Source organism: Carassius auratus, unplaced genomic scaffold, assembly GCF_003368295.1.
Source record: "Carassius auratus strain Wakin unplaced genomic scaffold, ASM336829v1 scaf_tig00009729, whole genome shotgun sequence".
Classification (NCBI taxonomy): domain Eukaryota; kingdom Metazoa; phylum Chordata; class Actinopteri; order Cypriniformes; family Cyprinidae; genus Carassius; species Carassius auratus.
The window spans coordinates 31,997-58,618 of record NW_020524068.1 but is presented as its reverse complement, the minus strand read 5'-3'; the positions used below and the strand labels follow the sequence as shown (position 1 = coordinate 58,618).

Sequence of the window (26,622 nt, the reverse complement as noted above, 5' to 3'; positions counted from 1 at the left end):
CTATAAAACAAGGCATTACAAAAATGAGGAAAACGCTCAATTTCTACCTTATTGTACGATCTCAGATGTTCACTTTTAAGTTCACTTACTGCTGTTAACAACGGAGAGACGGACTCGAGTTGCAGTCTGCTCTAGCTGTTTCATTCGAGGGGGCGCGTGCTGCTTACGTCACGGGTCTCACAAACACACACACACACACACGTCTCGCAAGCTTCTCATCTTTCATTCCTTTAGCAAAATCAAAGATTAAATAACTTGGTTTATGCTCACAATTTAGATTAAACTGCCCGCATTTTTCTCCACCATGATAATGTAAGGGAAACAGGTCAATTTAGCTCAAAGGGAATCATTTAAGATTTTAAAGGGAATTTGAACAGAATCACTGTTTCACGGCTGATCACTGCAATTCACTGAATGAGCCGTTTAACATCAAATCTGCGCTGGATACTAATATCCAAACTATAGTGAAAACACTATCAATTAGCACAGTAACAAGATCGGCAGTTTAAGACATTAACTTGTAACCACAAAACACAAGATACTTCTCTTTTCAATATGAATAAGGCTTTATTAGATAAATCTAAAACATATAAACTAATCTAACACATAAACGCACGCACACACATATTCACACAAGTTGCAGGAAGGTCGAAAGTTAGGGAAAGATGAGTTTAAGAGAATGGAAATATGGAATCCCAAGTTCACAGCAATACGTTAAATTGCATAAACATGAACAACCATCAATAACGTAATTAGCGCTCGCATTGAGTTCCTCAATGAGGTTAAAATTATATTAGATAAACCAGTAAAGGTCACAGTCTGGAGGTAAAGTTACTTGCATCTCCTGTGAAGAAGGAGCCTCGGTGAAAGGGCTATCCCGAGGTCGTTGATTGGCTGGAAGTTCAGTCTCTGAAGTGACGTCTTGGGAAGCCCGTGGTTGTTGGGCGTTGGCTGAAAGTGCAGAGTCGTGTGGGCTGGTTGAAGTTGAACGGACGTTACAAAACTTAACTCAGAACACGAAACTCTCAAACGGAAAAGAAAAGAAATAAAGTTTGAGAGACTAGGTTGTGTTCCTTCTCATCGTGGCATAGTAGCAGCAGACAGGCACGCTGGAACCGCGCTCAAAGAACAATGATGACTAACCGCATGGCTAGATGCTACAAGCTAAAGCTAGGTAGCAAAGCTACAAGCTAAAAGCTAAGAGCAGGCATGACTAATAGCATGACTGATAGCACGAGCAAGGCTGGAACTAAAAGCCGACATGGCTAATAGCAGCAGCTAGGGACTAAAAGCAAAATTTCATGGTGTCCAAAGAATTTAAACTTTCCTGTTGGCCACACCTCAAATGTTGTCTTGACCAATCAGATATTGTCTTGGCTCGGGGGGAATCATAAATCATATGTTTATCTTACCAAGCATGTGGTCCGAATGTTCCTGCTCTGGCAGGGTCTAATTTTGGACATGATTCCTATAACTCGATTATGATATATTCTACAAATAACTGATTGTCAGGAAAATATCAAGGATGAAAATTCGATTATATCAATACTAGACATGACTATGTATCCTATAGTTATCAAAAGACATACACAATAAGTGATTATACATGATAGTCAAATGTGTGGGTTACACATAAATGAATATGGAGTTAAGCAATGGAATGATTCATTAATAAGTCTTTTTGATTTCATTCTGGTCCATATATATGTACAAAAGAAGTTTCTTTGCCATTCTCTGGCAAAGGACTTTTCTGTGAAGACAGAGATTTAAAGCCCTTCCCCCCCTTAGGAATTTCAGTCTGGTTCTGCTAGGTGGGGGGGGGGGGGTCAATGGGACTTGGTTCTTGGTTCTTGTGGCACTAGAACTGATTTATGACTTCCTGAGGAATTCGGCTCTCGTGTTTCAATGCATGAAACACGAGATGGGACTCATTTCTGTTACAGAGTGATCAAATATTTATGAGCACAAACTTTAAAAATATTTTTTGTTAATTTACTTTACATGTTTCTGGTTTAATCACGATAAGATTTTTTCTACATCCTACATTAAATGTATATTTTGACCTCACTATTCAGGGAACAGACACAGTCTTTAGATTTTACAGCGCAATTATTTTTATCATTTAAGCGGGTGGAAAAAAAGTCATCATAATAGTTATTTGAGAATTATCTTACTAGTACCATAGAGCGAAGTGTCCAATTGTTTGGTCTAATAGCCGCATTCAATTTAACGGACACTCTCTTTGTCCATTGTCCATTCTGGTATCCAAATTTGCCAATTTCCTTTCCAAAGCCATGAGCTTCTTTGTGATGTTATCCATATTGTGGTTAATAGTCTCAGTCTCAATGCTGACTGCTCTGCCCACTGCTTTAATCATGACGGGCAGCCTTGTGAGGCTTTGGACAGCTGTTCACCTCTTCTGAATTTTCCGATAACCAAGGGCAAAGCCTAGTCCAATCAGCCGAATACCTGTTATCATGGTTTCTGAATAGGTAGATATCTTCAATGTCCTCCACGGAAAGAGCCACCGGACACATGACCCCCCACCTATCCCACGCGTCAATCCATGTAGCCAGCTGTGAAAGTTCAGGCAGTGCAGTCAGGTTCCCACGAACCCAAGCTCCTCATCGAGAAGATGGTGTCAATTATGTGGAGAGACCAATTCATTAATCATTTATTTCAGTTTAGGTGTGCAGTGCAGAGAGCTGTTACTACAACGAGCCGTTGTTAACTGAGAAGATGCGCAAATAAACACTGAAAATTAACGTGGATTTGCGCATTTTCTCAGTTAACAATGGCTCCGTGTAGTAACAGCTGCTCTATGTGAAATCACGCACCTGATGAAATTTACCACTGATTAGAGAACAGGCTTTACTGACGAGATGCGCATAAAAAGCCAGAAAAGCATTAAAAACTGCTAGATACGATTACTTTTATTCTCTTTTAGAAGAAAACAAACATAACCCCAGGTATTTATTCGATACAGTGGCAAAATTAACGAAAAATAAAGCCTCAACAAGTGTTGACATTTCCCAACATCACAGCAGTAATGACTTTATGAACTACCTTACTTCTAAAATCAATACTATTAGAGATAAAATTGTAACCATTCAGCCGTCAGCTACAGTATCGCATCAGACTGAGGAACAGTTACACTCATTCTCTACTATAGGAGAGGAAGAATTGTACAAACTTTTTTAATCATCTAAACCAACAACATGTATGTTAGACCCTAAACCATCTAAGCTCCTAAAAGAGGTGCTCCCAGAAGTCATAGATCCTCTACTGACTATTATTAATTCATCATTGTCATTAGGATATGTCCCCAAAACCTTCAAACTGGCTGTAATTAAGCCTCTCATCAAAAAACCACAACTTGACCCTAAAGAACTAGTTAATCTAGTTAATTAGTTTTCCAAGATACTAGAAAAGGTGGTATCCTCACAATTATATTCCTTCTTAGAGAAAAATGGTAGATATGAGGATTTCCAGTCAGGATTTAGACCTTATCACAGTACTGAGACTGCTCTCCTCAGAGTTACAAATGACCTGTTCTTATCATCTGATCGTGGTTGTATCTCTCTATTAGTTCTATTGGATCTTAGTACTGCGTTTGACACAATTGACCACAATATTCTTTTGCATAGACTTGAACACTTTGTTGGCATTAATGTTAGTGCATTAGCATGGTTTTAATTGTACTTATAGGACCGCCATTAGTTCGTAGCAGTGAATGAAGGTGTATCATATCGATCACAAGTGCAGTATAGAGTTCGTCAAGGCTCAGTACTAGGGCCGCTACTCTTCACGCTCTGTCAATTCTTCATCATCAGTTAGGAACCTAGGTGTGCTATTTGATTGCAATCTTTCCTTACAAAGCCACATTTCAATCATTTGTAAAACTGCATTTTTCCATCTAAAAAAATATATCTAAATAATGGCCTATGCTCTCAAATGCATCAAATGCAGGAATGTTAATCCATGCATTTATGACCTCGAGGTTAGATTATTGTAATGCTTTATTGGGTGGTTGTTCCGCATGCTTAATAAACTACAGCTAGTCCAAAATGCAGCAGCAAGAGTTGTTACTAGAACCAGGAAGTATGACCATATTAGTCCGGTCCTGTCAACACTGCACTGGCTCCCTATCAAACATCGTATAGATTTTAAAATATTGCTTATTACTTATAAAGCCCTGAATGGTTTATCACCTCAGTATTTGAATTAGCTCCATTTACATTATAATCCTCTACGTCCGCTATGTTCTCAAAACTCAGGCAATTTGATAATACCTATAATACCTACAACTGCGGGCGTTGCAGTTCCCATTCCACCTGATGTACTTGCTACATCATTAGAAGAATGGCATCTACGCTAATATTAGTCTGTTTCTCTCTTATTCCAAGATCACCATAGCCACCAGATCCAGTCTGTATCCAGATCAGAGGGTCACCGCAGTCACCCGGATCCAGTATGTATCCAGACCAGATGGTGGATCAACACCTAGAAAGGACCTCTACATCCCTGAAAGACAGCCGAGACCAGAACAACTAGAGCTCCAGATACAGATCCCCCGTAAAGACCTATAGTCTCAGATGACCACAGGAAACAGATGATTCTTGAACTGGCCCCCCAACTGAGCTTGGTTTCTCCCAAGGTTTTTTTCTCCATTCTGCACAGACACTATTTAAACGGAACAGAGATGAAATCAATGAATTCAATGATGAACTGCCTTCAACTGTCATTTTGCATTGACACACTGTTTTCCTAATGAATGATGTTCAGTTGCTTTGACGCAATATATTTTGTTTAAAGCGCTATATAAATAAAGGTGACTTGAACAGCCTAAGGTGCTTCTGACTAGTCGGTCACTGCATGATTGATCATTGAGCCACAACTGGGGAAGAAAAAATAAATACATAAATGTTTTTTTAGCATCACCAAATTAAACTGAATGCATAAATGTATACCTTAAGATTACTACACACACACACAAAAAAAAAAAAAACTGACAATGAAGACAATGGGGGAGGGATTTTTTTTTTTAAACCATTTAATTAGTGCAATGGTGAAAGTTCTCATGCCTTGGTTCCTGCTTGTGTGCTTTCCTCCATCTCAGCGAAATTGAGTCATCTCTATCAGCATTCATAACCCTTCTTTAGAGGGAACCCTCTTCTTTATCTGGAAGGGAGGGGCTTGTACCTAATGTATGCAGTCCAGAGTCTTCCTCACTGTTTGAGCCAAGAGTTGTAAAGCGTTCTTTAAAATCTGCAAGATAAAAGACTTTTACATAAGCAAAGATATGTACGCCAAACAATGTCACCACACTTCACTTAAATACCATGCCAGTTTTGTGCATTACCTTCTTCTGACAAGAGTTTAGTCTTCCACATGCTTTGATAAACCTCTCTTGCCTTTTCTTTTTCCGCTTTATAGTCATGGTCTTCACCTCTACCATCATAGTCTTCCGTGTCGTCACCATCTTCATGGTCATATTCATCCTCAATCTTCTTTAATTCTGGTTTAATTGCCATGATATTAGCTTGCTCAGTGTCTTCCAATGAGGGTTGAGGAATTAGAACACTTTTATCTGGGGGAGACATTAATAATTTATGCTGCAGTTTTAAGCATTTTAACTTCTGTAAACTAATCAGCATTAAAATATTGAAGAGGCCATTAAAAAAACACAACACCTTTGAAACTCTCATAACCCATGTGCAAAACTGCCCTCTAGATTGAACATACACAAATTCCAATCACTTGGAAATAGGGTTTACATGCACACTCGTTTACAAGTAGCATGGTCCCACCAATGAAATAATTGTGGACTACATGTACAAGAATTCTGCAAGATCTCCTTGACTCCCTTCTCGGGTTTAGTTCCAGTGCATTACAAAAATGCAAAAGAGCCTATCTTGCAGACACTGGTACTTTCTAGGTTCCTGGTACAATTGTTATGAGTAATTTTGGTGGAAACATGGCATAATACAAACCCATCTTAGCAGAAACACCATTCTTCCATAGGCTACTATGAGGCATCGGTTTCTTATCTTTACTGAGATAAGGGACCGGTGGAACACCCTGCTTCACTCTGGGAGGAGCCAGAAACCCCATTTTCATTTTTTTAGGAAGGATGGCTAGTGGACCCAAGGTTTTCTCCTCTTCCCATCCTATTGACACAGATCCACATTTGTTAAAATGGTGAGAAGAAACCTGCTTACCAGTCTTTAAATAAAGATCTCATCTTTAAAATACTCTGATTGTACAAAATTACGTTTGGTGCTGTCAGGGTAATTTCTCTTAACACAAAAAAAACAAATAAAAAAAACAAAAAAAAAACAACAACACTGGATCTGGGAATGCTTACCCACTGAAACAACTCCATAATCCTCCTCTTGTGGGAGAATTACGTTCTTCCAAGAGAGAACAGGTTCACTTGTTGGCAAGGATTTGAAAGAACTTCCAGAACCCTCTTGAATCTTAAATTTGTTGGGTCTTTGGGAAGATGAGGTCTGGTCTTGTCTGGGAGAAGGTGGCTCAGGTTGTTGCGGTGTAGAATGGAGGAATGATGCATAATCTTTTGTTGCTTGGCAGCTGTAACAAGCCCAGTCTCCACCATCTGCAGCCTTCCAGCTTGTAAATTAAAGAGGGGAGCGAGGGCAAAATTTAGGTTGGTTCCCAAATGTACTAGAAAATACGGTTTGTGTGGCAAACAGTAAGAGTCCAAGATAAAATGTTCTGTACTAGACAACAAATCCCAAGGATGAAAGCAAAGCTCCATACCTTCCTTCGATAAAGGAGCAGGCTTTATGAAAGGGGTCAACTACATCCATTACAGGGTAAGCTTGAAGAGTACAAGTGATGTACATCTGTATAACAAAGTGAGAAGTATGTTCATTTAAATTGAAGATTTCCTTTTAAGTTTGCCACATCTTCACAGGGTATTTATTTATTTTTTTGTGCCATTTCCATAATATACACCTCTGGCCTTGTCTCTTGGTGGAATTTGAATGCATCCAGTTGTAGCTGGAGTTTGTCATTCTGGATTCTGGGAAGGAAACGAGACTTTGAGCCAGTTGTCCGTCCGTCCATCAGACAACTAATCAGGTAAGAAAAAAAAAATAGAAATTATATATACACACTTGTTGATAAGCCAAATAATAATTTCATTTGAGTGATAGGTGCTTATCAGCACAAAAAATAATATACACACATACATATATATATATATATATATACACACATACATACTTCATTCTTGATTAATGTACCCACCCATGATTTTCAATAAATGTGTATTTGGGCAAAGACTTAATATCTGGAGTCACTGTGGCAACACAGCTCTCAATATATACACGGAGGTTAACGTGATGACCCAGATGAACTGAGGCTTCTATGCTTATGAAGTCTCCCAGGAAGTACACCGAAGAGGCTCGTTCGGAGCGCCAATCACCTGAAGCAGAAATAAGGAGACAAAAATCTGACCAAGCAACAACTGCCTACTTTTCATATAGTCAGAGAAATGTAGTGTAGATGATGTAAAGTGTCAGAATAAAGTCTCCTGAAATTACAAACAGGTTAACAATTAAATTGTGGTAGTCCACGTCAGTCTACATCCTAGCATACTTCCAACATTTTTCAAAAGGGTCTGGCAGATGTTGGCACTTCTCTTTTTTTAAAAATTAAAGAATTAATAATCCAGAACAGGTTTTGTCCAATCAAATCTTCTCTACAAGAATGCCCCTCCAACTAAATAACTAAATTGCACATAGCAATCACCCAAAACTATACTTGTGAAATTGTGCACATACTTGTCATTAGCTTTAGTGAAAACTGCAAATCCTCCACTGCTGATTGCGTTGAACTAAAAGGAACCCATGTTGGTCTGATGGGGTTACTGGTAATATCAAACCTTCTGAGAGATAAAAGGACACAAATGCTCCAGCAGATTTGTCAAACAAACAAAAATTGCAGTCAATTTTCTTTTGACCAGATTTCATAATTGGGATCTTGAATAAATTCCAATATTCAATTCTGGTAAAAGACAGTAACACCATGGTATGTTAGTTACATATTAGGGTAAACTATTGTAAATATTAGAAAAAAAAAAAAAAAAAAAAAGTTTGTCTGTTGCCAAAAGCACAGTACATTTACCTTCGATAATAACATTCAATGGGAACTACAGCCTGCTCAAGGCGAACCACTCCATCTGGAGAGGGTTGCGGAGTGAAGATAAGGAGGTTGGTGTATATAAGGGAGTCATCTGTAATCTGAACAAAATGAAAGTTATTATACAATTGAGCTAGCTAGTGTTAATTGGCTGTCAAACTAGTTTTAGGTCGTAGGACCAGTTAAAAAAAAAAAAAAAAGTTTTTCCCTCAAAATGATTTAAAGGGTTAGTTTACCCAGATAGCAAATTTATGTTATTAATAACTTACCCTCATGTTGTTTCAAACCCGTAAGACCTCCGTTTATCTTTGAAACACGGTTTAAGATATTTTAGATCAGTCTATTGTTCGTTATCTGGCTCGGCATTCATCTTCAGTTCTCCCTTCACAGCAGTTCATTCAGTGTACTGTTTGAGTGCATGCATTACTCCGGGATATTGGTTTGTTTGAACTCCGAGGGAGCGTCAGCCACATTCAAAAAAAGTTAACAGCTTAAGTCATTTGTGGATTAATGCGTATTAGAGATGCGAACCGTTTAAAATGATTCAGTTCGATTTGGTGAACCGAATGATTCGTTCGCAAACCGGATAGCCAGACTGCTTCGTTTTGAACTCTCTCTCACAACAGACACGGAAGAGAAGACAATGCTGAATAAAGTCGTTGTTTTTGCCATTTTTGGACCAAAATGTATTTTCGATGCTTCAAAAACTTCTAACCGACTCTCTGATGTCACATGGACTACTTTGATGATGTTTTTCTTACCTTTCTGGACATGGACAGTATACCGTACACAGAGCTTCAATGGATGGACTCTCTGGAGCTCTCGGACTAAATCGAAAATATCTTAAACGGTGTTCCAAAGATAAGTGGAGGTCTTACGGGTTTGAAACAACATGAGGGCAAGTTATTAATTACATAAATTTCTATCTGGGTAAACTAACCCTTTAAATGAATTTAAGGAACAGGGGGCGAAGGTAGGTTTTGTGGTTTTTGGGAGAAACGATAAAAAGTTGAGTTTGTGCTGACATCTGGATTGGATTTATAGGAACATTATAATGACCATCATCATTGGTATAGGAACCACACCGAATTTTTTTTTTTTTTTTTAAAGAAATTAATTAAACTGGATTTAAAACGGTAGCTGGGCAAATTCCAGTTTAGAAGGAAGCATCTCTATGCCTTTATCACTCTGTAGGGAAGAACCCTTAAAGAGTAACTAAACCCCTGGTCAGAGCCTGACTCCACCCACTGACAATATTTGAAAAATGCTGAAAAGTGGGCAGATCACAGCGGAGATAGAGGGGACGAACCTAGGGCAGGGCTGAGCGAGTGCGGCGTAAACCTGAGACCCGCAGTGACGGATTGATTGACAGCTGCTGTCAGAGTCGCTAAAATGGAGAGTGACTAATGACGCAAGTAGAGTTGATACAGAGCGATCATTTGAAGTAGAGAACTTCTCTCCCTCACTTTCACCTTAAGTGGAGGATGTCGAGGTGTTCATATCAATTCGAGCTGCAGGCTCAAACTGCGGCCTTAACTCCCGCAACTACATCACTTTTCAGCGCGAGCTGTGTGGAGAAGCCCATTTCCACCTCCATTTCGTTGGAGAAGCAATCCCGTGTAAAATGCAGTTTGCACACTCCAGCTCAAGGCGGGAACTCGCTGTCTTCCAGGCCAAGTGCATGCAACCACTGGCGCCTAATTTTAAAGTCTGCTGGTAAACTATGCAGTCCAGCAGTGCTGTCGCAACCAGCAACACACCTCCGTACCATCCTGACCACTGTACTAAATACGGATAAATCTACTCTATCTTGAAGATCTAAATAACTATATAATTGCTAGGCTAAATAGATGCTTTATTAGTCTATCCTGGTCATTTTCAATACACGCAATTCCAACTCCTGACTCACTACAGTGATTTTGACGGAACAAGATGGTTTTATCCTGCCAAGGGCGTGGTAGCTCGGACCAAGGGGCGTAATGAGCTGGAAACTGCTTATGTCACCTGCCACCGCTTATGTCACTTGCCACCGCAACATCCAATAGGAAAAATCAACTGCAGTAGCCACCGTTCAACCTGAGGAGGGCAGCACTCAGACATTTTTACACCATATATTGTAGAATTAAAACACTTTATACTCAAATGTCAAAAAAAAGTTCAATGAACAGCACTAATAAAGCCCCATTCTTACAAATCATTAACTAAAAAAAATGGTTTAGGGTTTAGTTACTCTTTAAAGTGGGGACTTCGGAGGAAGCAGGGCACATAACAGTGTCATAACGAAGCCATTTAGAATGCACTTGGCAAAGGGTGCGATGATGACAATTTCCTCATTCACCTGTAAGGTTAACATGACAATGCGTCTGTAACTTTTAATGGTTACAAATAAATATTTTATAAAAGCAAAATGTAGTTCACCTACCCATCCAGTCCCAGGCCTGTACTCACAAAACATCTTAAGGCTAGAATAACTCACCGATTGAGAAAATCTTAAAAAGGCAATATATGGAAGGATTAAGTAATAAAATGATAACCCTAAAAGTATGCTTACAAAGTTACCACAAAACAGATCTATGGCTAATAGAGAAGTTTCAAAGTGTTAACAAAGGGAGTCATTTGGATAAAATGCGGGCATTAAACTTTACTAGATTACGCCCACATATGACTTTTTAGCACACGTCCTATCGAGAAGCCAGGTACATGCAGGTATATGGCGGTGACGTAAAATAACAGCCCATTCATTTTCAAACTGTTTGAATCGGACTTCCCATCACCACGTGTTTTCTCGATTTTCTTGCTGTACAGGGGTCTTTATCTATTCCCATTCAACGGAGACTACGAACGCATTGTTAGGGGAAAATTATGACTTATGAATTATGATTATGAGAGACTTTTTACGGAACTTAACGTTTTCCCACCTAGATGACCCAAAACAGCGACCTAAAAAAAAAAAAAATAAACAAAAAGAATTGCTCATACCCAGTGTTGAGTGCCACAGTCGGTGAGCCTAGCTGCTATGATGTACTCGTTTGTGGAGAATGCGCTCACTTTACAAGAAGTTATAAACTGACTGTCGGCGCCAAGATGCAGCTCCGAAGCATGCACAGGTTGGCCGACTTCAAAGAGGTCAGCCTTAATCGCAATCTCCATGTAATTCTCGTGACAAATCACGGCTACGGTTTTGACTCGTGTGATCTGTCTGCCGGATGACTCTTTTATTTGATTCGAGGGCTGCTTGATTTGAAAAGGTTCACTCATTTGCGACCGACCGACTGGAGAAGTTATATGTGGATCAGAGCTTAGTGGAGATGCCCTCACATCACTAAACTCTACGGTCAAAATTAGAAGAGTCAAGATTAAACTTTCTGTCATCGTCCTCGTTTAAATTAGAGAACACAATCTGCAAGTTATAACACCGCATCACCTAGCAAACTTCCGGCCCACTTCTGCGCCTTTAAATGAACAATTAACCCATTTTTAAACCAGTTCCATAATCACGGGGTAATTAGACGTTGCATTGTTGAAAGTCGGGCAATAATTAAAGTGACCATTAAAAAAAACTCCCCTCCCACTCACACAAAGTTACAAAGGAATATGTGTCCTCTGAATTTTCATTCATACGTATTCCCTTCGTTCTCCCACTATACATAGTTGATCTATTTTTTATGTTGACATGTTAATTTTGTTCTGTGCATATTCTGATTTCGACAAGCAGTAATTTGCAATGTATAAAAAATTATAAATTATAATTATTACAATAATTATCATAATAATGTTTTAGAAGCATATTTTAACATTCTTTACTTTTAATTTTAAGTGAATATTAATTTTTATAATATATTATTATAAACACTAAGAATACAGTTTGTGCAAGTTTGAAAACTAGGCAGCATGATGATTTGCTGATAGCAGGAGTCTTCAGCAGCCTCGGGAATCGATGTCTTGAAAGATGCATAAGAATTAAACCTAGATGCGTTTTTTCTTCTTCTTTTTTTTCATGGAATATCATATGTTTTTAATAGCAAATCGTTTGCCAGCTTACTCATAAAGCTTATATAAAGGCATACCGCTAAAACGTGCTTTTTAAATATACGTTTATGTGGGATTAAGTTTCGGACTTTCCTTCGACTCTCAGGACCTTCCAACGAATTCAAAATGGCGAATTTTCGGAAAAATTGTGCTGAGCTAAACAGGATGTATTTTATATGAATACTAAAAACTAATACAGCGAATAAATAAACCGTTAGCCGTATAGTCACAACCTGAGTAGCCATACATAAGGGATTTGCTCATTGTATTTTATCGTTTTAACTTTGCAGAATTATCTTTGAGGTAAGAACGACATGCAGTTATGTTCAGCTTTTTGTGCCATTTTATTGCAGGAAAAACATCAACAATCAACCCCTCTCGTTTATACATGATCGGCTTAATACTTTTTAAGACATTTTTACATATGTGCATGTACGATTTTTTGACAGCGTAGTATATCATTATTTGAGTAACGTTTACTTGATACCGCACTAAATGTGCTTAAATCGACTCGAAGAAAACAAACAAACAATCAAAAAACATTTTAAATCATTAAGGCATGTTTTCTGTAGCTAAATTAAATCTGATAGATCCTTACAATAGTTGAATAGTGGACGAAATGTCAATGCTGTCATTAATGCTTTACGGGGAGGAGTGTTCAAAATTTTTGTTGCAATCTCAGAATTATCTTATTGGAATTTTAGATATTGAAATTCCATCATAATACAGACCAACCAACGTTACTCATTTTAGACATTGCTCTCAATAGGATTCGTATGATTACCAATATGATACAATGCTCCTGTTGGACATCAAATCAATTGAAATAGAAAATCTTATTTGTAAGTTTCTTTTTTTCTTTCTTTTTTTGTAAATAATATCTTAATTTTTGATCATTAAACTGGATTTCTTTTAATAGTCACCAGTTACGTTCAACTGTGGATATTTGTCTCGACACCAGCCGTATAATTAGAAACTCGTTTTGATTTCAGTCTTTGCTAATATATAACCTTTGTGAATCAATCATATTTTCAAATAATACATATGTATTACCGAATGAATGTATGTCGATTTTTGTCAATATGTGAATTCACTTGATTGTAATGGAGTACCAGGTTAAACCAGCACTACAGATTTATACTTGCCCTACCAACATTTTCACTGGCCCCACTGAAAGAAAATAATATATATATTTTTGTTTTGTTTTGAAATTATACAAAAAACCTAAGAAGTATTTGGACTAGGGCTTTTAACTTGTGAGTTAAGAATGTAATAGAATAGAAAATATGCCGCTATATAAAGTTATTACAACTATAAATTGATAAACACATTTGGAAAGGATAGCATTAATGCAAAATATCACTGATTTGTTTGAGATTTTTTAAACCATTGATGCTTCTAAGAATATGAGTAGTCATTTTTTTAATTGAATCAAAACCTGAATCAAAGTCAGCAGATTATTCTTAATGCTCAATTATCTTGTTAGTGAAAATAATTAATGACAGTTACTTGCAATCTGAATATATCTGACTGAACTGTAGCTGTTTTTCTTCTCCAGAGTGAGACATGGCAGAGGAGCGCAGACAGAAGCTGTGTTCGGTGATCTTGCCTACCGAATCCATGAAGGCGATGGCGGAGTCAGTGGGTGTGGGCTCACTGCAGGAAGACAGTTGTCTGGCCCTTAGTGAAGAGGTTAGCTACAGGATCAAGGAGATTGCTCAGGTATTTACAATTGCACTCAACACTTTATTTATATTTTTCTGTTTATGAAAGATATAGTTTATAGAGACAATCTAAATAATATATATATATATATATATATATATATATTTTTTTTAATTATATATTACATATTTTCCTTTTTGATTAAGTTAATTTATCAGAGTAATATAATATAATAAAATACAGTATAATATACAGTGTTTCCCATTGATTTCCTTGACTTGTGTTGGGACAGATTAGACCAACACAGTCTGAGAAATCAAAGTGAAACACTATTAACTGAAAATATGTGTACACTTCTCATAATAACTTAAGAGTTTTAATATTGTGGTCAACAGTTGTCAGTTGAACTACATTTGAAATTGCGATTATGGCTTAGAGCATTTATTTAATCACAACTGATTACATCAGTCTGCATTATTTTCCAGTTGATAGATTGCATAGAAATACTGAAGGTTTTGTTGATGTGATATCTCCCACAGGACGCACTGAAGTTTATGCACCATGGTAAACGACGCAAACTTACTACTGGTGACATTGACCATGCTCTTAAAATAAAAAACGTGGAGGTGAGAAAATTGGAACAAAATGAGAAATATTGGTTTCCTCTCTCTGGCTGTACCACAACATTCAGAACCCTTCACAAATTATTTTCCTTGTATATCTTTATATCTTGTTTTTACTTTAATTGTATTTGTCTCCTTTAGCCTCTGTATGGATTCCAGTCTCAAGAGTTCATTCCATTTCGGTTTGCAAGTGGAGGTGGCAGAGAATTGCACTTCTATGAAGAAAAGGAAGTGGATCTTAGTGATATCATCAACACACCCCTCCCTAGAGTCCCTCTTGATGTTACGCTCAAAGGTAATTAACAAGCATGTCTCATATGAAGCCAGATTATTTGCTATTTAGATGCAAGCTCTGTACCAAAATCTAGTGAGCTGCTTACCTAGACAACATATAAGGGCCATATAACATCCATTCCAAATGGAACACAGCAAAAAATACTTAAGTGTATTTTTGCCAAAATGAATTTGAATTGAGCTCAGTTCCAAGTTTGACGAGCAGAAAAGTAAATAATAAATGTTTTATAATACACTAAAAGTGTATATACAAAATTAACTAAAACAATAGGTTGTAGGACCTGCCACGAGAGGGCGCACTATCAAAACAATAAAAATTGCATGGTTTGATGATGCTAAGAAGGAGCATGGAATGATGGGATTTGTTGTCTTCTATCCAACCGCTGGCGGCCATCAATCAGACAGAAAGATAAATCATGGATTTAATATATTTGTCCACGACACTGTTGTCATGTGGTTTCTACGTCAGTAAAGGCAGTAACAAAGGGTATCTAACGGCATTGACAGGCGACTGCACTGCTCTGTGTCACTGTTTAAAATGGAAATTTTCTCCTGATTTACAAGTAGTTGAAAACATCAGAGATATTGTTAGTAATCGGTCTAGTGGTTTTTGGTTATTTTTCTGCAAATATCTTACAAATTGTACCTTTAAAGGGATGGTTCACCCAAAAATTAAAATTTTATGTTAAAATTTTATCTGCTTACCCCTAGGGCATCCAAGATGTAGATGACTTTGTTTCTTTAGTAGAACACAGACAGAAATTTTTAATTGAAACCATTGCAGTCTGTCAGTCCTATAATGTACCTATAATTTTTCGGACTATAAGTCGCATCAATCCAAAAATACGTAATGACGATGTGATAAAGCGAGAACCACCACTCGCTTGGGGACGTTGTGAATGTCCGTAAAAGAAGTTAAATGATGGTTTAGCCCGCAATAGCACTTATGTGCTAGTGCAATTTATTTACAGTGCCAAAAAATATACACAGTCCAATGGTGGAAAAAAAAAATATATAGGTGCACAAAGTACCAAAGAAACAACAAACAGAAAAATAAAGAGGGAATAATCCAAATGAAAAAAGTCAATATACAGGTAAGTATCCACAATATACAGGAGTTACAAAAAAGATCGCTTGAGGCACCACAGTTGCTCTCTCGCTCCGACTTGGTAAACAAGTGATGAGTTTTAATCTGGCCTGCCCTTATATAGGCCAGACTCCACCCCCTTCACATGGGACTTCTCAAATGGGTAATATGAGACGGTTAAAACCCCATTACTTCAGGCATTTCGACTTCTTTTACACCAATTATTAATACTAAACACAAACTCAAACACGCAATCAACAATTAAAACATTAAACACAAAAATACTACATTCAACCATTTAATTTATATACACACAAAAACAAGGTACCCCCTACTAATATAAAACAATGGTTTGGCTGGCTTCCGGTGCGCTGCGGCAGCGCGGCGCAGTCAGTGACGTCATAACTGATCGCCGCTCAATCGCTCTGTTTGGCAGCGTCTCACACCGGAACACCGACCATTGCACGCCCAATTCAATATAACAAACACTGATTAGACAAGACAACATCAAACAACATGCAGTGTGAGTGTTTGAAATGTCCGGGGTTATGAATATTGACGGATGAGGAGGGGAAGATGAAATAATGTCCAACGCGTATGTGCCATCGGAGCCGCGTGTGCACCCGCGCTGCCGACGGCGGAACAGCAGGAGGAAAACGAGCGTTAGTTATTACAAAGGTAAGTATTTCTGCTTAAGTGTAGGGGTGTGTTTGTGTGCATGTGCGTGTGTGTGCCAGTGTTGCCCAGCGGTGACAATTAGGTCAGCTTTGTCACAGACGAGGAAAAAAACATGTATAAGTCGCACTGGACTATAAGTTGCATTTATTTAGAATCAAGAACCAAGAGAAAATATTACCGCCTACAGCTGCGAGACGGCGCTCTATGTTTTCCATGTAGGCTAAAGGAGCACTGAGCAGCATAGAGCGCCATCTCGCGGCTGTTTTCTCTTGGTTCATGTCAAATTAATTTTGATAAATAAGTTGCACCTGACTATAAGTCGCAGGACCAGCCAAACTATGAAAAAAAAGTGTGACTTATAGTCCAGAAAATACGGTAAGTGGATATGAATCACGGCTTTGAGAGTCATAAAACATACACCGAAAAAAAACAAATGAAACCCTGCTCATGTGATGATACACTGATGTGTAAAGACACAAAATGAGTGATGAGCAAGAAACTGAACGGTATTTATACCTTGTTTACCTTTGATTTTCATCGCAATGTCTGAACTGTTCTGAGTGCATTCGCCTCATCTTCAGCCTGTGCATGAGACATCAAGTGCATTACCACCATTATCTCTGAAATGGACCATTGACATTCTATCTACAATCTCAATCGGGAGTGTAAGTGGTCCATTTGAGAGAGAGGTGGCGGTAATGCACTTAATCAGTCTGCAATCCACCATAAAGCAAGAAGATAAATACAGTTCAGTTTCTTGCACAGACCAATCGTTTTGTTTCTTTGCATATCATTGTATTATCTCAAGCCGCAGGGTTTAATTCATTGTTGTTTGTGTATTTTTTATGATTCTCAAAGCCATGATTCCCATCCACTTACATTATAGGATTGACAGACTGCAACGGTTTCAGTAAATATCTATGTTTGTGTTCTACTGAAGAAACAAAGTCATAAAATTTAAATTTTGGGGTAAACTATACTTTTAAATGTAATTAAAATGGACCGTTAACCCTTTATTTGTTTGTGCTGTTTCAGGGCTCCAAACTGCGACTAAAACGGTCACATTTGCGACCATAAATATTAAAATGCGAGTGAAGTTTTTGCTGAGGTCGCCACTGGCGACTAGGCCTATGTATTTACATGTTATCTCTTAAAAAATTGCATGTAATGCCTTTTTTCCTGATTGTTTTGCATTCACATCTTTTGTTATGTTCGCGCATTGAGAGAACGTGCATTGAAGTTTTAGTGGGAAAAAGAGTTTTAAACAGTCCTCATCTGCCGCACAGCAGTGCTGACACACACCTGATAAACGCGCGAGGGAGAGAAATGATGGAGACTTGAAGAGAAAGTGCAGAAAAACAGCGTCTATTTCGTTCATAACTTGAACAAACTACAACAGGTAAAGCTGTCATCTGTGTGGATATTGGCAATATCGTTAACAGTTCTCGTTTATAATCAAAATGCTTCTTCTTAACAAGATCTTAGTCCATGCTGTGTTCTGTTAATGCATGAACTTCATTATTTGAAGTGCACTTGCCGTCCAGTAATCGCAAAAAGCTTTGTGCTTTGTTACTTTTTAATTTACAGAGTATCAGCTTTAAAATTATTCCAAATTCATAACAAAATTCAAACAATAAATACAGTTTTGGTGCTCTTTAAGGGGCCGTTCACATATCGGGCCTAGAAACACGTGGAAAACGCTAGGCGCTAGGCGTGCGTTCTGTTTTTTTTTTTCAAAAGCCTTCGGGCTCTTGCGCTCCTGAGGCGTCTGCCGTTGCTAAGCAACCATGACCTGCTCGCTCCATGAAGACGCATACATTTCAGCAAAGGATAAATGGATTTGCAGCACTAAAAATCGCTTGCAGTAGCTCTGTTACTAAATTTATTTAAAAATGGCTATCCATATACAGCTATGATCAGCTGTTTTTTCATCTTGGCTGAGCTTTCGTTGGTACTGGAAAGGATGGAACTGATTGGTGGGTTCTTGTCACATGATCTGCGGTGCGCTTGCGGGATTCTGAAAAGTTGAGATGTTTTTAACTCGATGCGGTGCGGGCGCGCCTGGAAAAAAACGAGCGCGTCGCTTCCATTATGAGCACGCACTCATACCACACGCCTACATTTGAAATAACGAACTTGAGCGTGCAAAAGACGCGACGTGAACGGCCCCTAATGCGGCAGGCGTGATCGCGAGTAGTGCCTCAGTTCAAGCAGCAAGTGAACCTATCATACCTTGCTCTTTACTACTAGAGTACATAATGAACATGAATTAACATCAAAAGGTAGGCTATTTTATAAGAGATTCTACAGTACAACACTTTCAAACTGTGGAAAACGTGTAAAGCTTGTAAACATTGCAACGTAATATTAACCTCAGTAACCTTTCGGTGTCCATAAGCTCATCAGTCAGCTAGAAAAATAAATATAAAGGAGCATTTTGCTATATTTATGAGCTAGTGAATTTTAATATTTTTACTTTTTACTTTCCTGTTGTCTACATGATTCAACTCCTCCTATAAAATTAAATTCTACTAATTAAGAAAAACAGACTGAAAGTGTGAAAGACATGCACTCTTAAAAATAAAGGAGCTTAAAAGGTTCTTCACAGAACAATTTTGGTTCCACAAAGAACCATTAAGTCAAAGGCTCTTTGAAGAACAATCTATTTCTGACCTTTTCATAATCTGTTATTGTCTTCAAATGTTAAAAGTTCTTTATTAAACCATTTAGACAGGATAAAAAGGTTCTTCTATGTAATCATGAAGTACCTTTATTTTTAAGAGAGTATGACAACATTTACAGGATGCATTGAGGAGGACCCCAACCTATACTCAGGGGCCAAGTGATGCTCATGGTCCATGATATTGGTACAGATTTTGTGTAATAAACAACGCATGACTGTATATTTCAAGTTGGAAAAGACATTTAGCTCCCACTTTAAGTGAACCTTCATTCCCAGGTCATCTACAAGATGGATTAAAATGCTGATAAAGTCAAGAATAGATGAGACATAAACACGTCAGTATGATTAAAAAGTTAAAATGTCAAATAAATAATTTAAATAAAACAATTAAAACTTGCTTATTCTGTGGCACCTAAAAAATAATTTGGCACCTAAGTTTTTTTCTTATAGGAGCCAATGGCTCCTTAGATTTTTTTTGTTTGGAGCCCTGTGTTTGTTTATTACAACTGTTTATAATAAGTGTGACATTGTTAGCTACATGCTAACATTAGACTGAATCAATTCTGAGTTGAGTCTTCGATGAGTTTTGTGTGAGAAGTGCTATTTGCATGCCTTATATATCGTCTGTGAACAACATTAGATTTACCTCATGAACAGGAAGGAAAATAGCCTATCGTCTCTTTGTCTTTCAGCTCACTGGTTAAGTATTGATGGTGTCCAGCCTGCAATACCAGAAAACCCACCTCCAGGTAAGAGAGTTTACTGGATCTTTTGCTCATTTGCATTACATGTTATAGAGTCAGGGAATATGTTTGTACAATTTTAATTTGATAATGAATGATTTCAAGTATTAAAGATATTTCAAATTATACTATTTTTTTCAGTTTATATTAGGGTTGGCTCAATTAACCCTTCAGTATGATACCAAAATCTAATATCTTGGTATCCATATTAAATTGATAACCATGGGTGACAAATAAACAGCCTCAAAAGATTACTGAATTTAAAACGGTTTCATTAAAAGACTGCATGAAACTGTAGTAGCAAATGTATAGCATGTTATTAAGCAAATATATTACTGTTGTCAAAAGACCCGGTACTTTGGTACCAAGTCGGTACTAAAAAATTTAAATGTCATGGTACAAGGTCCTTTACCGAGTACCGGTCAAACTGGTTCTTGATGCATACAGCGCTATGATTTCCTTGAAGCAGAAAACGCTGATGGAATTTCAAAATCCAGACATGAAAATTAAACTTACATTTTAACATGAACAGTCACGGTAGTTCTCAAAGTTAGCATAAATTAATCAAATCTCCATATGGACCACTATCTGTAAATGTTAAGCCGCAAAAATTGGTTGAAATATGAATCCTGCATGTTCTGCGCTTCTCTGTGTGAATTAATGAATGGCAGAGATGTGCAGGTTTGTTTACTACATAGACTGAAACGCGTGACGCTTGCAGTAATTTAAAGCATCTGCCATCTCAATGAGGACATAAATACATAAACAACATCACCAGAACTGTTCTGAGTGCCTTCACAAGCATTTTACCATTTCATTTGAGTAAAACCAGTGTCAATTTAAAGATATTCATGGTAACCAGTCAAAATAAAAGTTCATTTTAAGTCAACTTTAAGTAAGTCAACTTACTGTAAAACATGTATAACATGTAAAACTATGAATACAAACTTAAATAGTAAAGGCCATTTGGCCTTAGTTTTGTCTTCTTAATACAACATTACAAAAGAAGGATTGCACCTTCTGCAAATTACAGACCTGAGAACAAAAATAAATGTATATAAAATATCAAGCCAAACGAGTACACAATTTATACATAAAAAAAAAAAAAATCAATTATAAATAAGAATCAGACTTTTTCAGCTGTAATCTGAAAACAAAATGTACCTAGATGAGGTATACCTTATTTCTTATTTATAATTGTTTTATAAAAATAAAAAAAATTATAAGTTGTGTGAGTGAGTGAGTGAGCATTTGTGTGCACGCGTGCCATACGTGAGGAAGAGTGACACCCCAGTCAGACCTGTTGCTTCATTGCAGTTTGGTAAGGCAGGAATACATAAATTAATTTTAAATAGAACGCTGCATTTGGCTTGCATGTATGTATTATATATACAGGTGCTGGTCATATAATTAGAATATAATCTAAAAGTTTATTTATTTCACTAATTCCATTCAAAAAGTGAAACTTGTATATTATATTTATTCATTACACCCAGACTGATATATTTCAAATGTTTATTTCTTTTAATTTTGATGTTTATTACTGACAACTAAGAAAAATCCCAAATTCAGTATCTCAGAAAATTTGAATATTGTGAAAAGGTTCAATATTGAAGACACCTGGTGCCACACTTAGAGCTGGAACTAACGATTATTTTTTCTGTCGACTAATCTAACGATTATTTTTTCGATTAGTCGACTAGTCTAACGATTATTTTTATTACAATAAATAATTAATCTAATGTTCTTTTTTTAAATTAGCTAATAAATCCTTTGGATAACTTTACAAAAAAAATATAAGTACAACTTCTAATATAATATTTCAACCAATGTGGTTGAAGTTTTTACAGTATAAAAAAATAAAAGAGGCAAAGAAAATTATTTTACCATGGTAAATATGAGTTTATGATAGCGTTTATAATTAAACCACAGTAGCCACAAATTTACAGATGTCTGAAATGTCATGAAATGTTCTTCAGCATCACAAACCATAAAATGTAGTCAGGGTTCTGCTATGGTTTAGCATGGTTTCCAGAGATCTGGAGCTGATTCGTGGTAGCTCGGTGGTTTGTGACTGTTGTCTCGTGGCGCGCTGTCTTTTAATGGGCCGTTCACATACCACGTATTTTGAAACGCCCCCTTTAACGAGAATACTTGCAAAGACAATTATTTTGATATAATTGTGTGTGTATGTGTTCATTCAGAAGTTACGATATGCAAAAGATGAATTAATTCTCTGTACGCGCATTGTCTGAAATGCTGCTCGCAGGGCATGCTTTGAATGAGTGAGCGCAAACTCCGATTGCTCACAAATTGTTTAAAACGCTTGAATCAGCAATATTTCGAAACAAATGCAATCGATCAGCTACGATCCGTTTCCCTTCAAGCGAGTGAACAACGCGAATCAAGTTAGGAATTTTACATCACTATTCACGATAGCCTATCGGACTGGAAAACACAATAGCTTCGGGACGTGGGGCTAATGATTTTGCGAGCCCTGCACCAGCCCAGAAAGTCCAGGGCAACTTTTTGGTCCCAGTCTGGACCCTGAATGGCGCACACCTATCCAAAAAGCAAAACCAGTTGTATTAATAATGTTATCCTGAGTGTGAAGTGTTACCAGAATTTGTTTTAACCCTTTCGAGTCGATTAACGCATATATGCGTTTTGAGTCATTTTCACCTGATAACCCCGAAAAGAACTTCAATTACACTCTCAGTTTTAATCGTACTGATAAGAGCAATACATCAATCGAATCTGTAAAGGGTTTAGTTTTTTTTGGATACAGACATAATAACAAAAAACCTTTGTGCACTTATAAAATAAAGATAACAAACAAGGTGCGCTGTCTACAGTCTTTGTCTCCGCTGATCGTCATGTACAAACATTTCATTAAAATGAACTGTAACTCCGTGAATACTTAACGAAGAGACATGAGAGAGATATCTATAGAAAGCCTGGAATGTCTACTTTTAAACTAAACAAGTGCTGCCGAAAACAAATATTCTGAGATAAAGTAATCCATATGAAAACAACGCAATGTCTGTTTTTCATATCTCCGCTCATTATATCTAATGTGACCACGCCCCCGCGCTTAACGCGCTATTCAGATTCAAACTGAAGCGCGCGGCTTGAATACGCCCACACAGAAGAAAAAGCAGCCAGACTATTCTTCAAGTTTTTATTTTATTTTACTGTTTGCTTCGCGATGAGAGGACTAAGACATAATTCACCCCAAAAAGATGTGATGTGGTTGAGGATTTGAGAAATGGATTTCCTCAGAAAAAAGAATGAAGCACTTTATTCAGCAGAGATCATAAACATGAGTAAGTCTCTTTTTATTTATTTGTACTAGTTTTCACATAACGTGTAAACATTTTACTAGTTAGACTTTTTCCAAATACTTTTTCCAAACTATAATTCCTGACTAAATGTATAATCAAGTGAAACATTATGAAGTTTCAATAACAATATACAATACTATACCATTCAAAAGCTTGATGTAAATAATATATATGTGACAAATAGAGATAACTCTAACAAATGTAAAAACAATGCAGTTCTTTCGATTTATTCCCCCTAAAAAAAACTGAAAAATATTATCAGCTCTTTTCAACATTAATAATAATAATAATAATAATAATGATGATGATAATAAATGGGGTTTATTTGGTAGAAAATAAGATTGTTAAAAGGATTTCTGAAGGATTGTGTGACTAGAGAAAGGATGCCAAAAAATTTGAAAGTCCGCTTTGATTGTTCCTAATAAACTGTTTAACTGCTCCCCCAAGTGGATATTAAATTATGTTGTGGGATAATTAAATATATTCTTAATAAACTACAAACATAAAATTATATACTTTTATTTTGTTCTCTTTCTTGTAAGTCCTCCCTCACAGTGGCACAGTTGAATGAGAGGCTCATTATGCAGCTCATTATGCGGGCCTTTGTCTTCTCAGGTGTAAATCACAATGATATTCATGATAGTTGACGCCTACTCGCATATGACTTTTACCAACAAAAAGTGTTTTAGAAAATTTAAATCAATATATTGTTTTCTGTGAGTGAGTAAACAAGATGATTTTCACATCATTCAGAAAGAAAAATTCTAGGCTACAAGCTCCAGTTCTCAACTTTTCCGGCAACCAATTTTATGTATGTGTTTTATTGCCTTATTCAAGTGATTTAACATTTTTAGTTTTTCACTAACCATGCATAACATTTTTTTTCTCAAAAATACAATCATGTACATGCATGGGTTTCACATATTATTATAGCCCAGTTTGTGCTGATTACAGTGATATTAGACTTTACCCATTTAGATATTTATAAGAAACTGAAAAAAGCACAAATGTCAGGGCATGACAAAACTTCTCAAGGCCCCAAAAATACCCTTAGACTCCAGAGGGTTAATTAAGGTGAAAAATAAAAGTTTTGTGTTTAATGTATTTTGTGGATTTTGAAACATATGGTATCGAAAAAAGTATCGTAAGGAACTGGTATCGAAACTGAGGTATCGAAATTGGCACCGGATCAAAAGATTTTGAACAATACCCAGCCCTATTCCAAGGTCAGTCGGGTAAGGTTACAGTTGTATTTCCACTTGAGCCTGGTATGGCGTGGCATGATTACAAACCCGTGCTGTTATGTTGCGATTCTGTTGCCTGGCTATGCGGAAGCACACTATTTGAAACAGCCAGGTAAACAGCTATATGGTACATTGTGAATCGCCCATGAGTGAACGTCATGAACGTCTTGATTCAGATTTCATTTTATTTGTCACTTACAACTTATATGACATACAACAAGCAGTGAAATGTAGCTACAGGACAGGAAGACAGGGAAGTCAAGAAGAATACAACATAACATGAAATAAAAAATAACCCCCAGACTATGCTCCTTCGGGAGTACAGTGTGAGAACCGGAAAAACACCTGAGCAACAAAAGCGCATAATCAATACAGCATAAATGCACAACTCTGCAACAGGAGAGGGGAGTGGGGGGTGGAGGTAACCCAGCACAAGCATGCAGCCGTCCGGTCCTGCAGCCATTCTCTGTGCTGGTCACAGACCCGCTTGTCAGACTGGCGGTACAAAGTGGCGAAGGCAGGGGATGGGGGTGGGGTGAATGCATATCTGTATATATTTGTGTGTGTGTGTGTGTGTATGTATGTATGTAAGAGTTTGTGTATTTGTAGGCCTGGAGAGCCGCCACACTGGCATTTAAATCTAGGTGCCTCAGTCCGCAGATTATGATAGCGACACAGCAAGTTGCCATGAAGACAAGCCTTGATCATGTCCCAGACAGAGTCAACAATCAACAGGTGTCTGTGGAGTGGGGGATGTAATGCAAGAGCGTCTCGCTGCAGTGCTCTTCCAGGGTAGTCGTTGTTCCTATCAGCCAGTGCCGGTAGAGGGGAGCCGGAAGAAGATAAGATTGCGATTTGTTTGGTCTTGGGGCAAGTGCCGGTCAGCTCATGCAGGTGACATCTAGACTCTAACGACCAAATGTGCACTGATAAATGCAAGGTCGGTAAGGTGAACATCAGGAATTAGCCACATCTGATTACACCAAAGTCTCTGATTACACTCTCTACCTCTTACAACTGTGCGCAGACTATTCTTGCCCACGATTCTAATCGCAGGTCTCTGTTCTTGCGATAATACCTTTTAGATCTTATTTAAAGTTAGAACATTAATTTTGACCTTACATTTCACTCCCTACAATAATAGTGATATAATATAAGTACAGCATTTTCTTTACTCAGAAAGAAAAGGAAAAAATAGAGATCTAATGTTAGTCAATAACCCGCTGCGGTTAGTCAAAGCCAAAGCATCATCTTTTCTAGATTTTGGCCAAATTTAGGCTACAAAAAAAAGAAAAAAAGAATGTATCAACACTTTAAGACATCAAATTATTTTTTTAAATGTTTGCTGCATTGTAAAAATAAATAAATAAATAAATAAAAATAAATAAAAGTGTATAGCCTAACATTGCGTTTTGAGGGTGAGGAAAAAAAACAAACAAAAAAAAAAACACCTTAAGTTGCGGCTCACATCGCATTTTATAAACCCTATTACTTTCCGAAATAGTGAAGGCTAAAATGCCTGTAGTCTAAAGCAAAATGTTAACAAACACTATGAAAACAGTTAGTAGTTTCTCTCCAAAACAAATCCTCTAAAGGCTATAAAAACGTTAATCCAAAAAACAAATTCATTTACGTTTAAGCTGATGCCTACCTCTCTCATTCAGCACAAATCCAAATGTTTCCATGTTCCTGATGTATCTGGATGCTAAAATATGATTAATTATATAGTGTTTGTACTTTCATCGACATAAAACATCATCCTTCACATCGGCTTTATCAGCACAGTGAGGCGCGGTTACGCTGAACGGAGCAGTGTAACTAGTTATTTGTTTCTATTATTATTTTGTTTTGATAATGAACAGGCTTCAGTATAGCAAAATTATGGTGTGTCGGCACGGTGGTCATACTAAAGCTGGTTGGTTATACAGAAGCAAGACATTAATCAAAGCTGTCAAGCTTTTGCAAAATAATTAAAACTGTAAAGCTTTTGCAAAATAAAGACTACTACTACTCTCTGCTGTTTTGTTGTTTCTTTCATTTCGTTAATCTGTCGATATGATTTA

General features: G+C 37.2%; 2 protein-coding genes across 2 annotated transcripts in view; one reads left to right on the top strand and one right to left on the bottom strand.

Moving 5' to 3' along the window:
* Positions 1 to 5,035: 5,035 nt before the first annotated feature.
* LOC113072648 (zona pellucida sperm-binding protein 3-like) lies at positions 5,036 to 11,634 on the bottom strand. The gene is made up of 10 exons (XM_026245624.1): positions 11,149 to 11,634; positions 8,155 to 8,270; positions 7,812 to 7,915; positions 7,276 to 7,453; positions 6,982 to 7,099; positions 6,784 to 6,869; positions 6,368 to 6,633; positions 5,994 to 6,170; positions 5,363 to 5,590; positions 5,036 to 5,268 (listed from the first exon to the last, which is right to left on the bottom strand). Exons 1-10 carry the CDS (start codon positions 11,539 to 11,541, stop codon positions 5,159 to 5,161), a joined length of 1,776 nt encoding a protein of 591 aa, XP_026101409.1. The 5' UTR covers positions 11,542 to 11,634; the 3' UTR covers positions 5,036 to 5,158.
* Positions 11,635 to 12,301: 667 nt separating this feature from the next.
* LOC113072647 (transcription initiation factor TFIID subunit 6-like) overlaps positions 12,302 to 26,622 on the top strand; it is a 41,668-nt gene continuing 27,347 nt past the window's right edge. Inside the window, exons 1-5 of the mRNA XM_026245623.1 lie at positions 12,302 to 12,501; positions 13,757 to 13,920; positions 14,403 to 14,489; positions 14,628 to 14,781; positions 19,921 to 19,977. Of these exons, the coding sequence (XP_026101408.1) occupies positions 13,765 to 13,920; positions 14,403 to 14,489; positions 14,628 to 14,781; positions 19,921 to 19,977 (454 nt within the window). The 5' untranslated portion in view covers positions 12,302 to 12,501; positions 13,757 to 13,764. The remainder of the gene's footprint in view (positions 12,502 to 13,756; positions 13,921 to 14,402; positions 14,490 to 14,627; positions 14,782 to 19,920; positions 19,978 to 26,622) is intronic.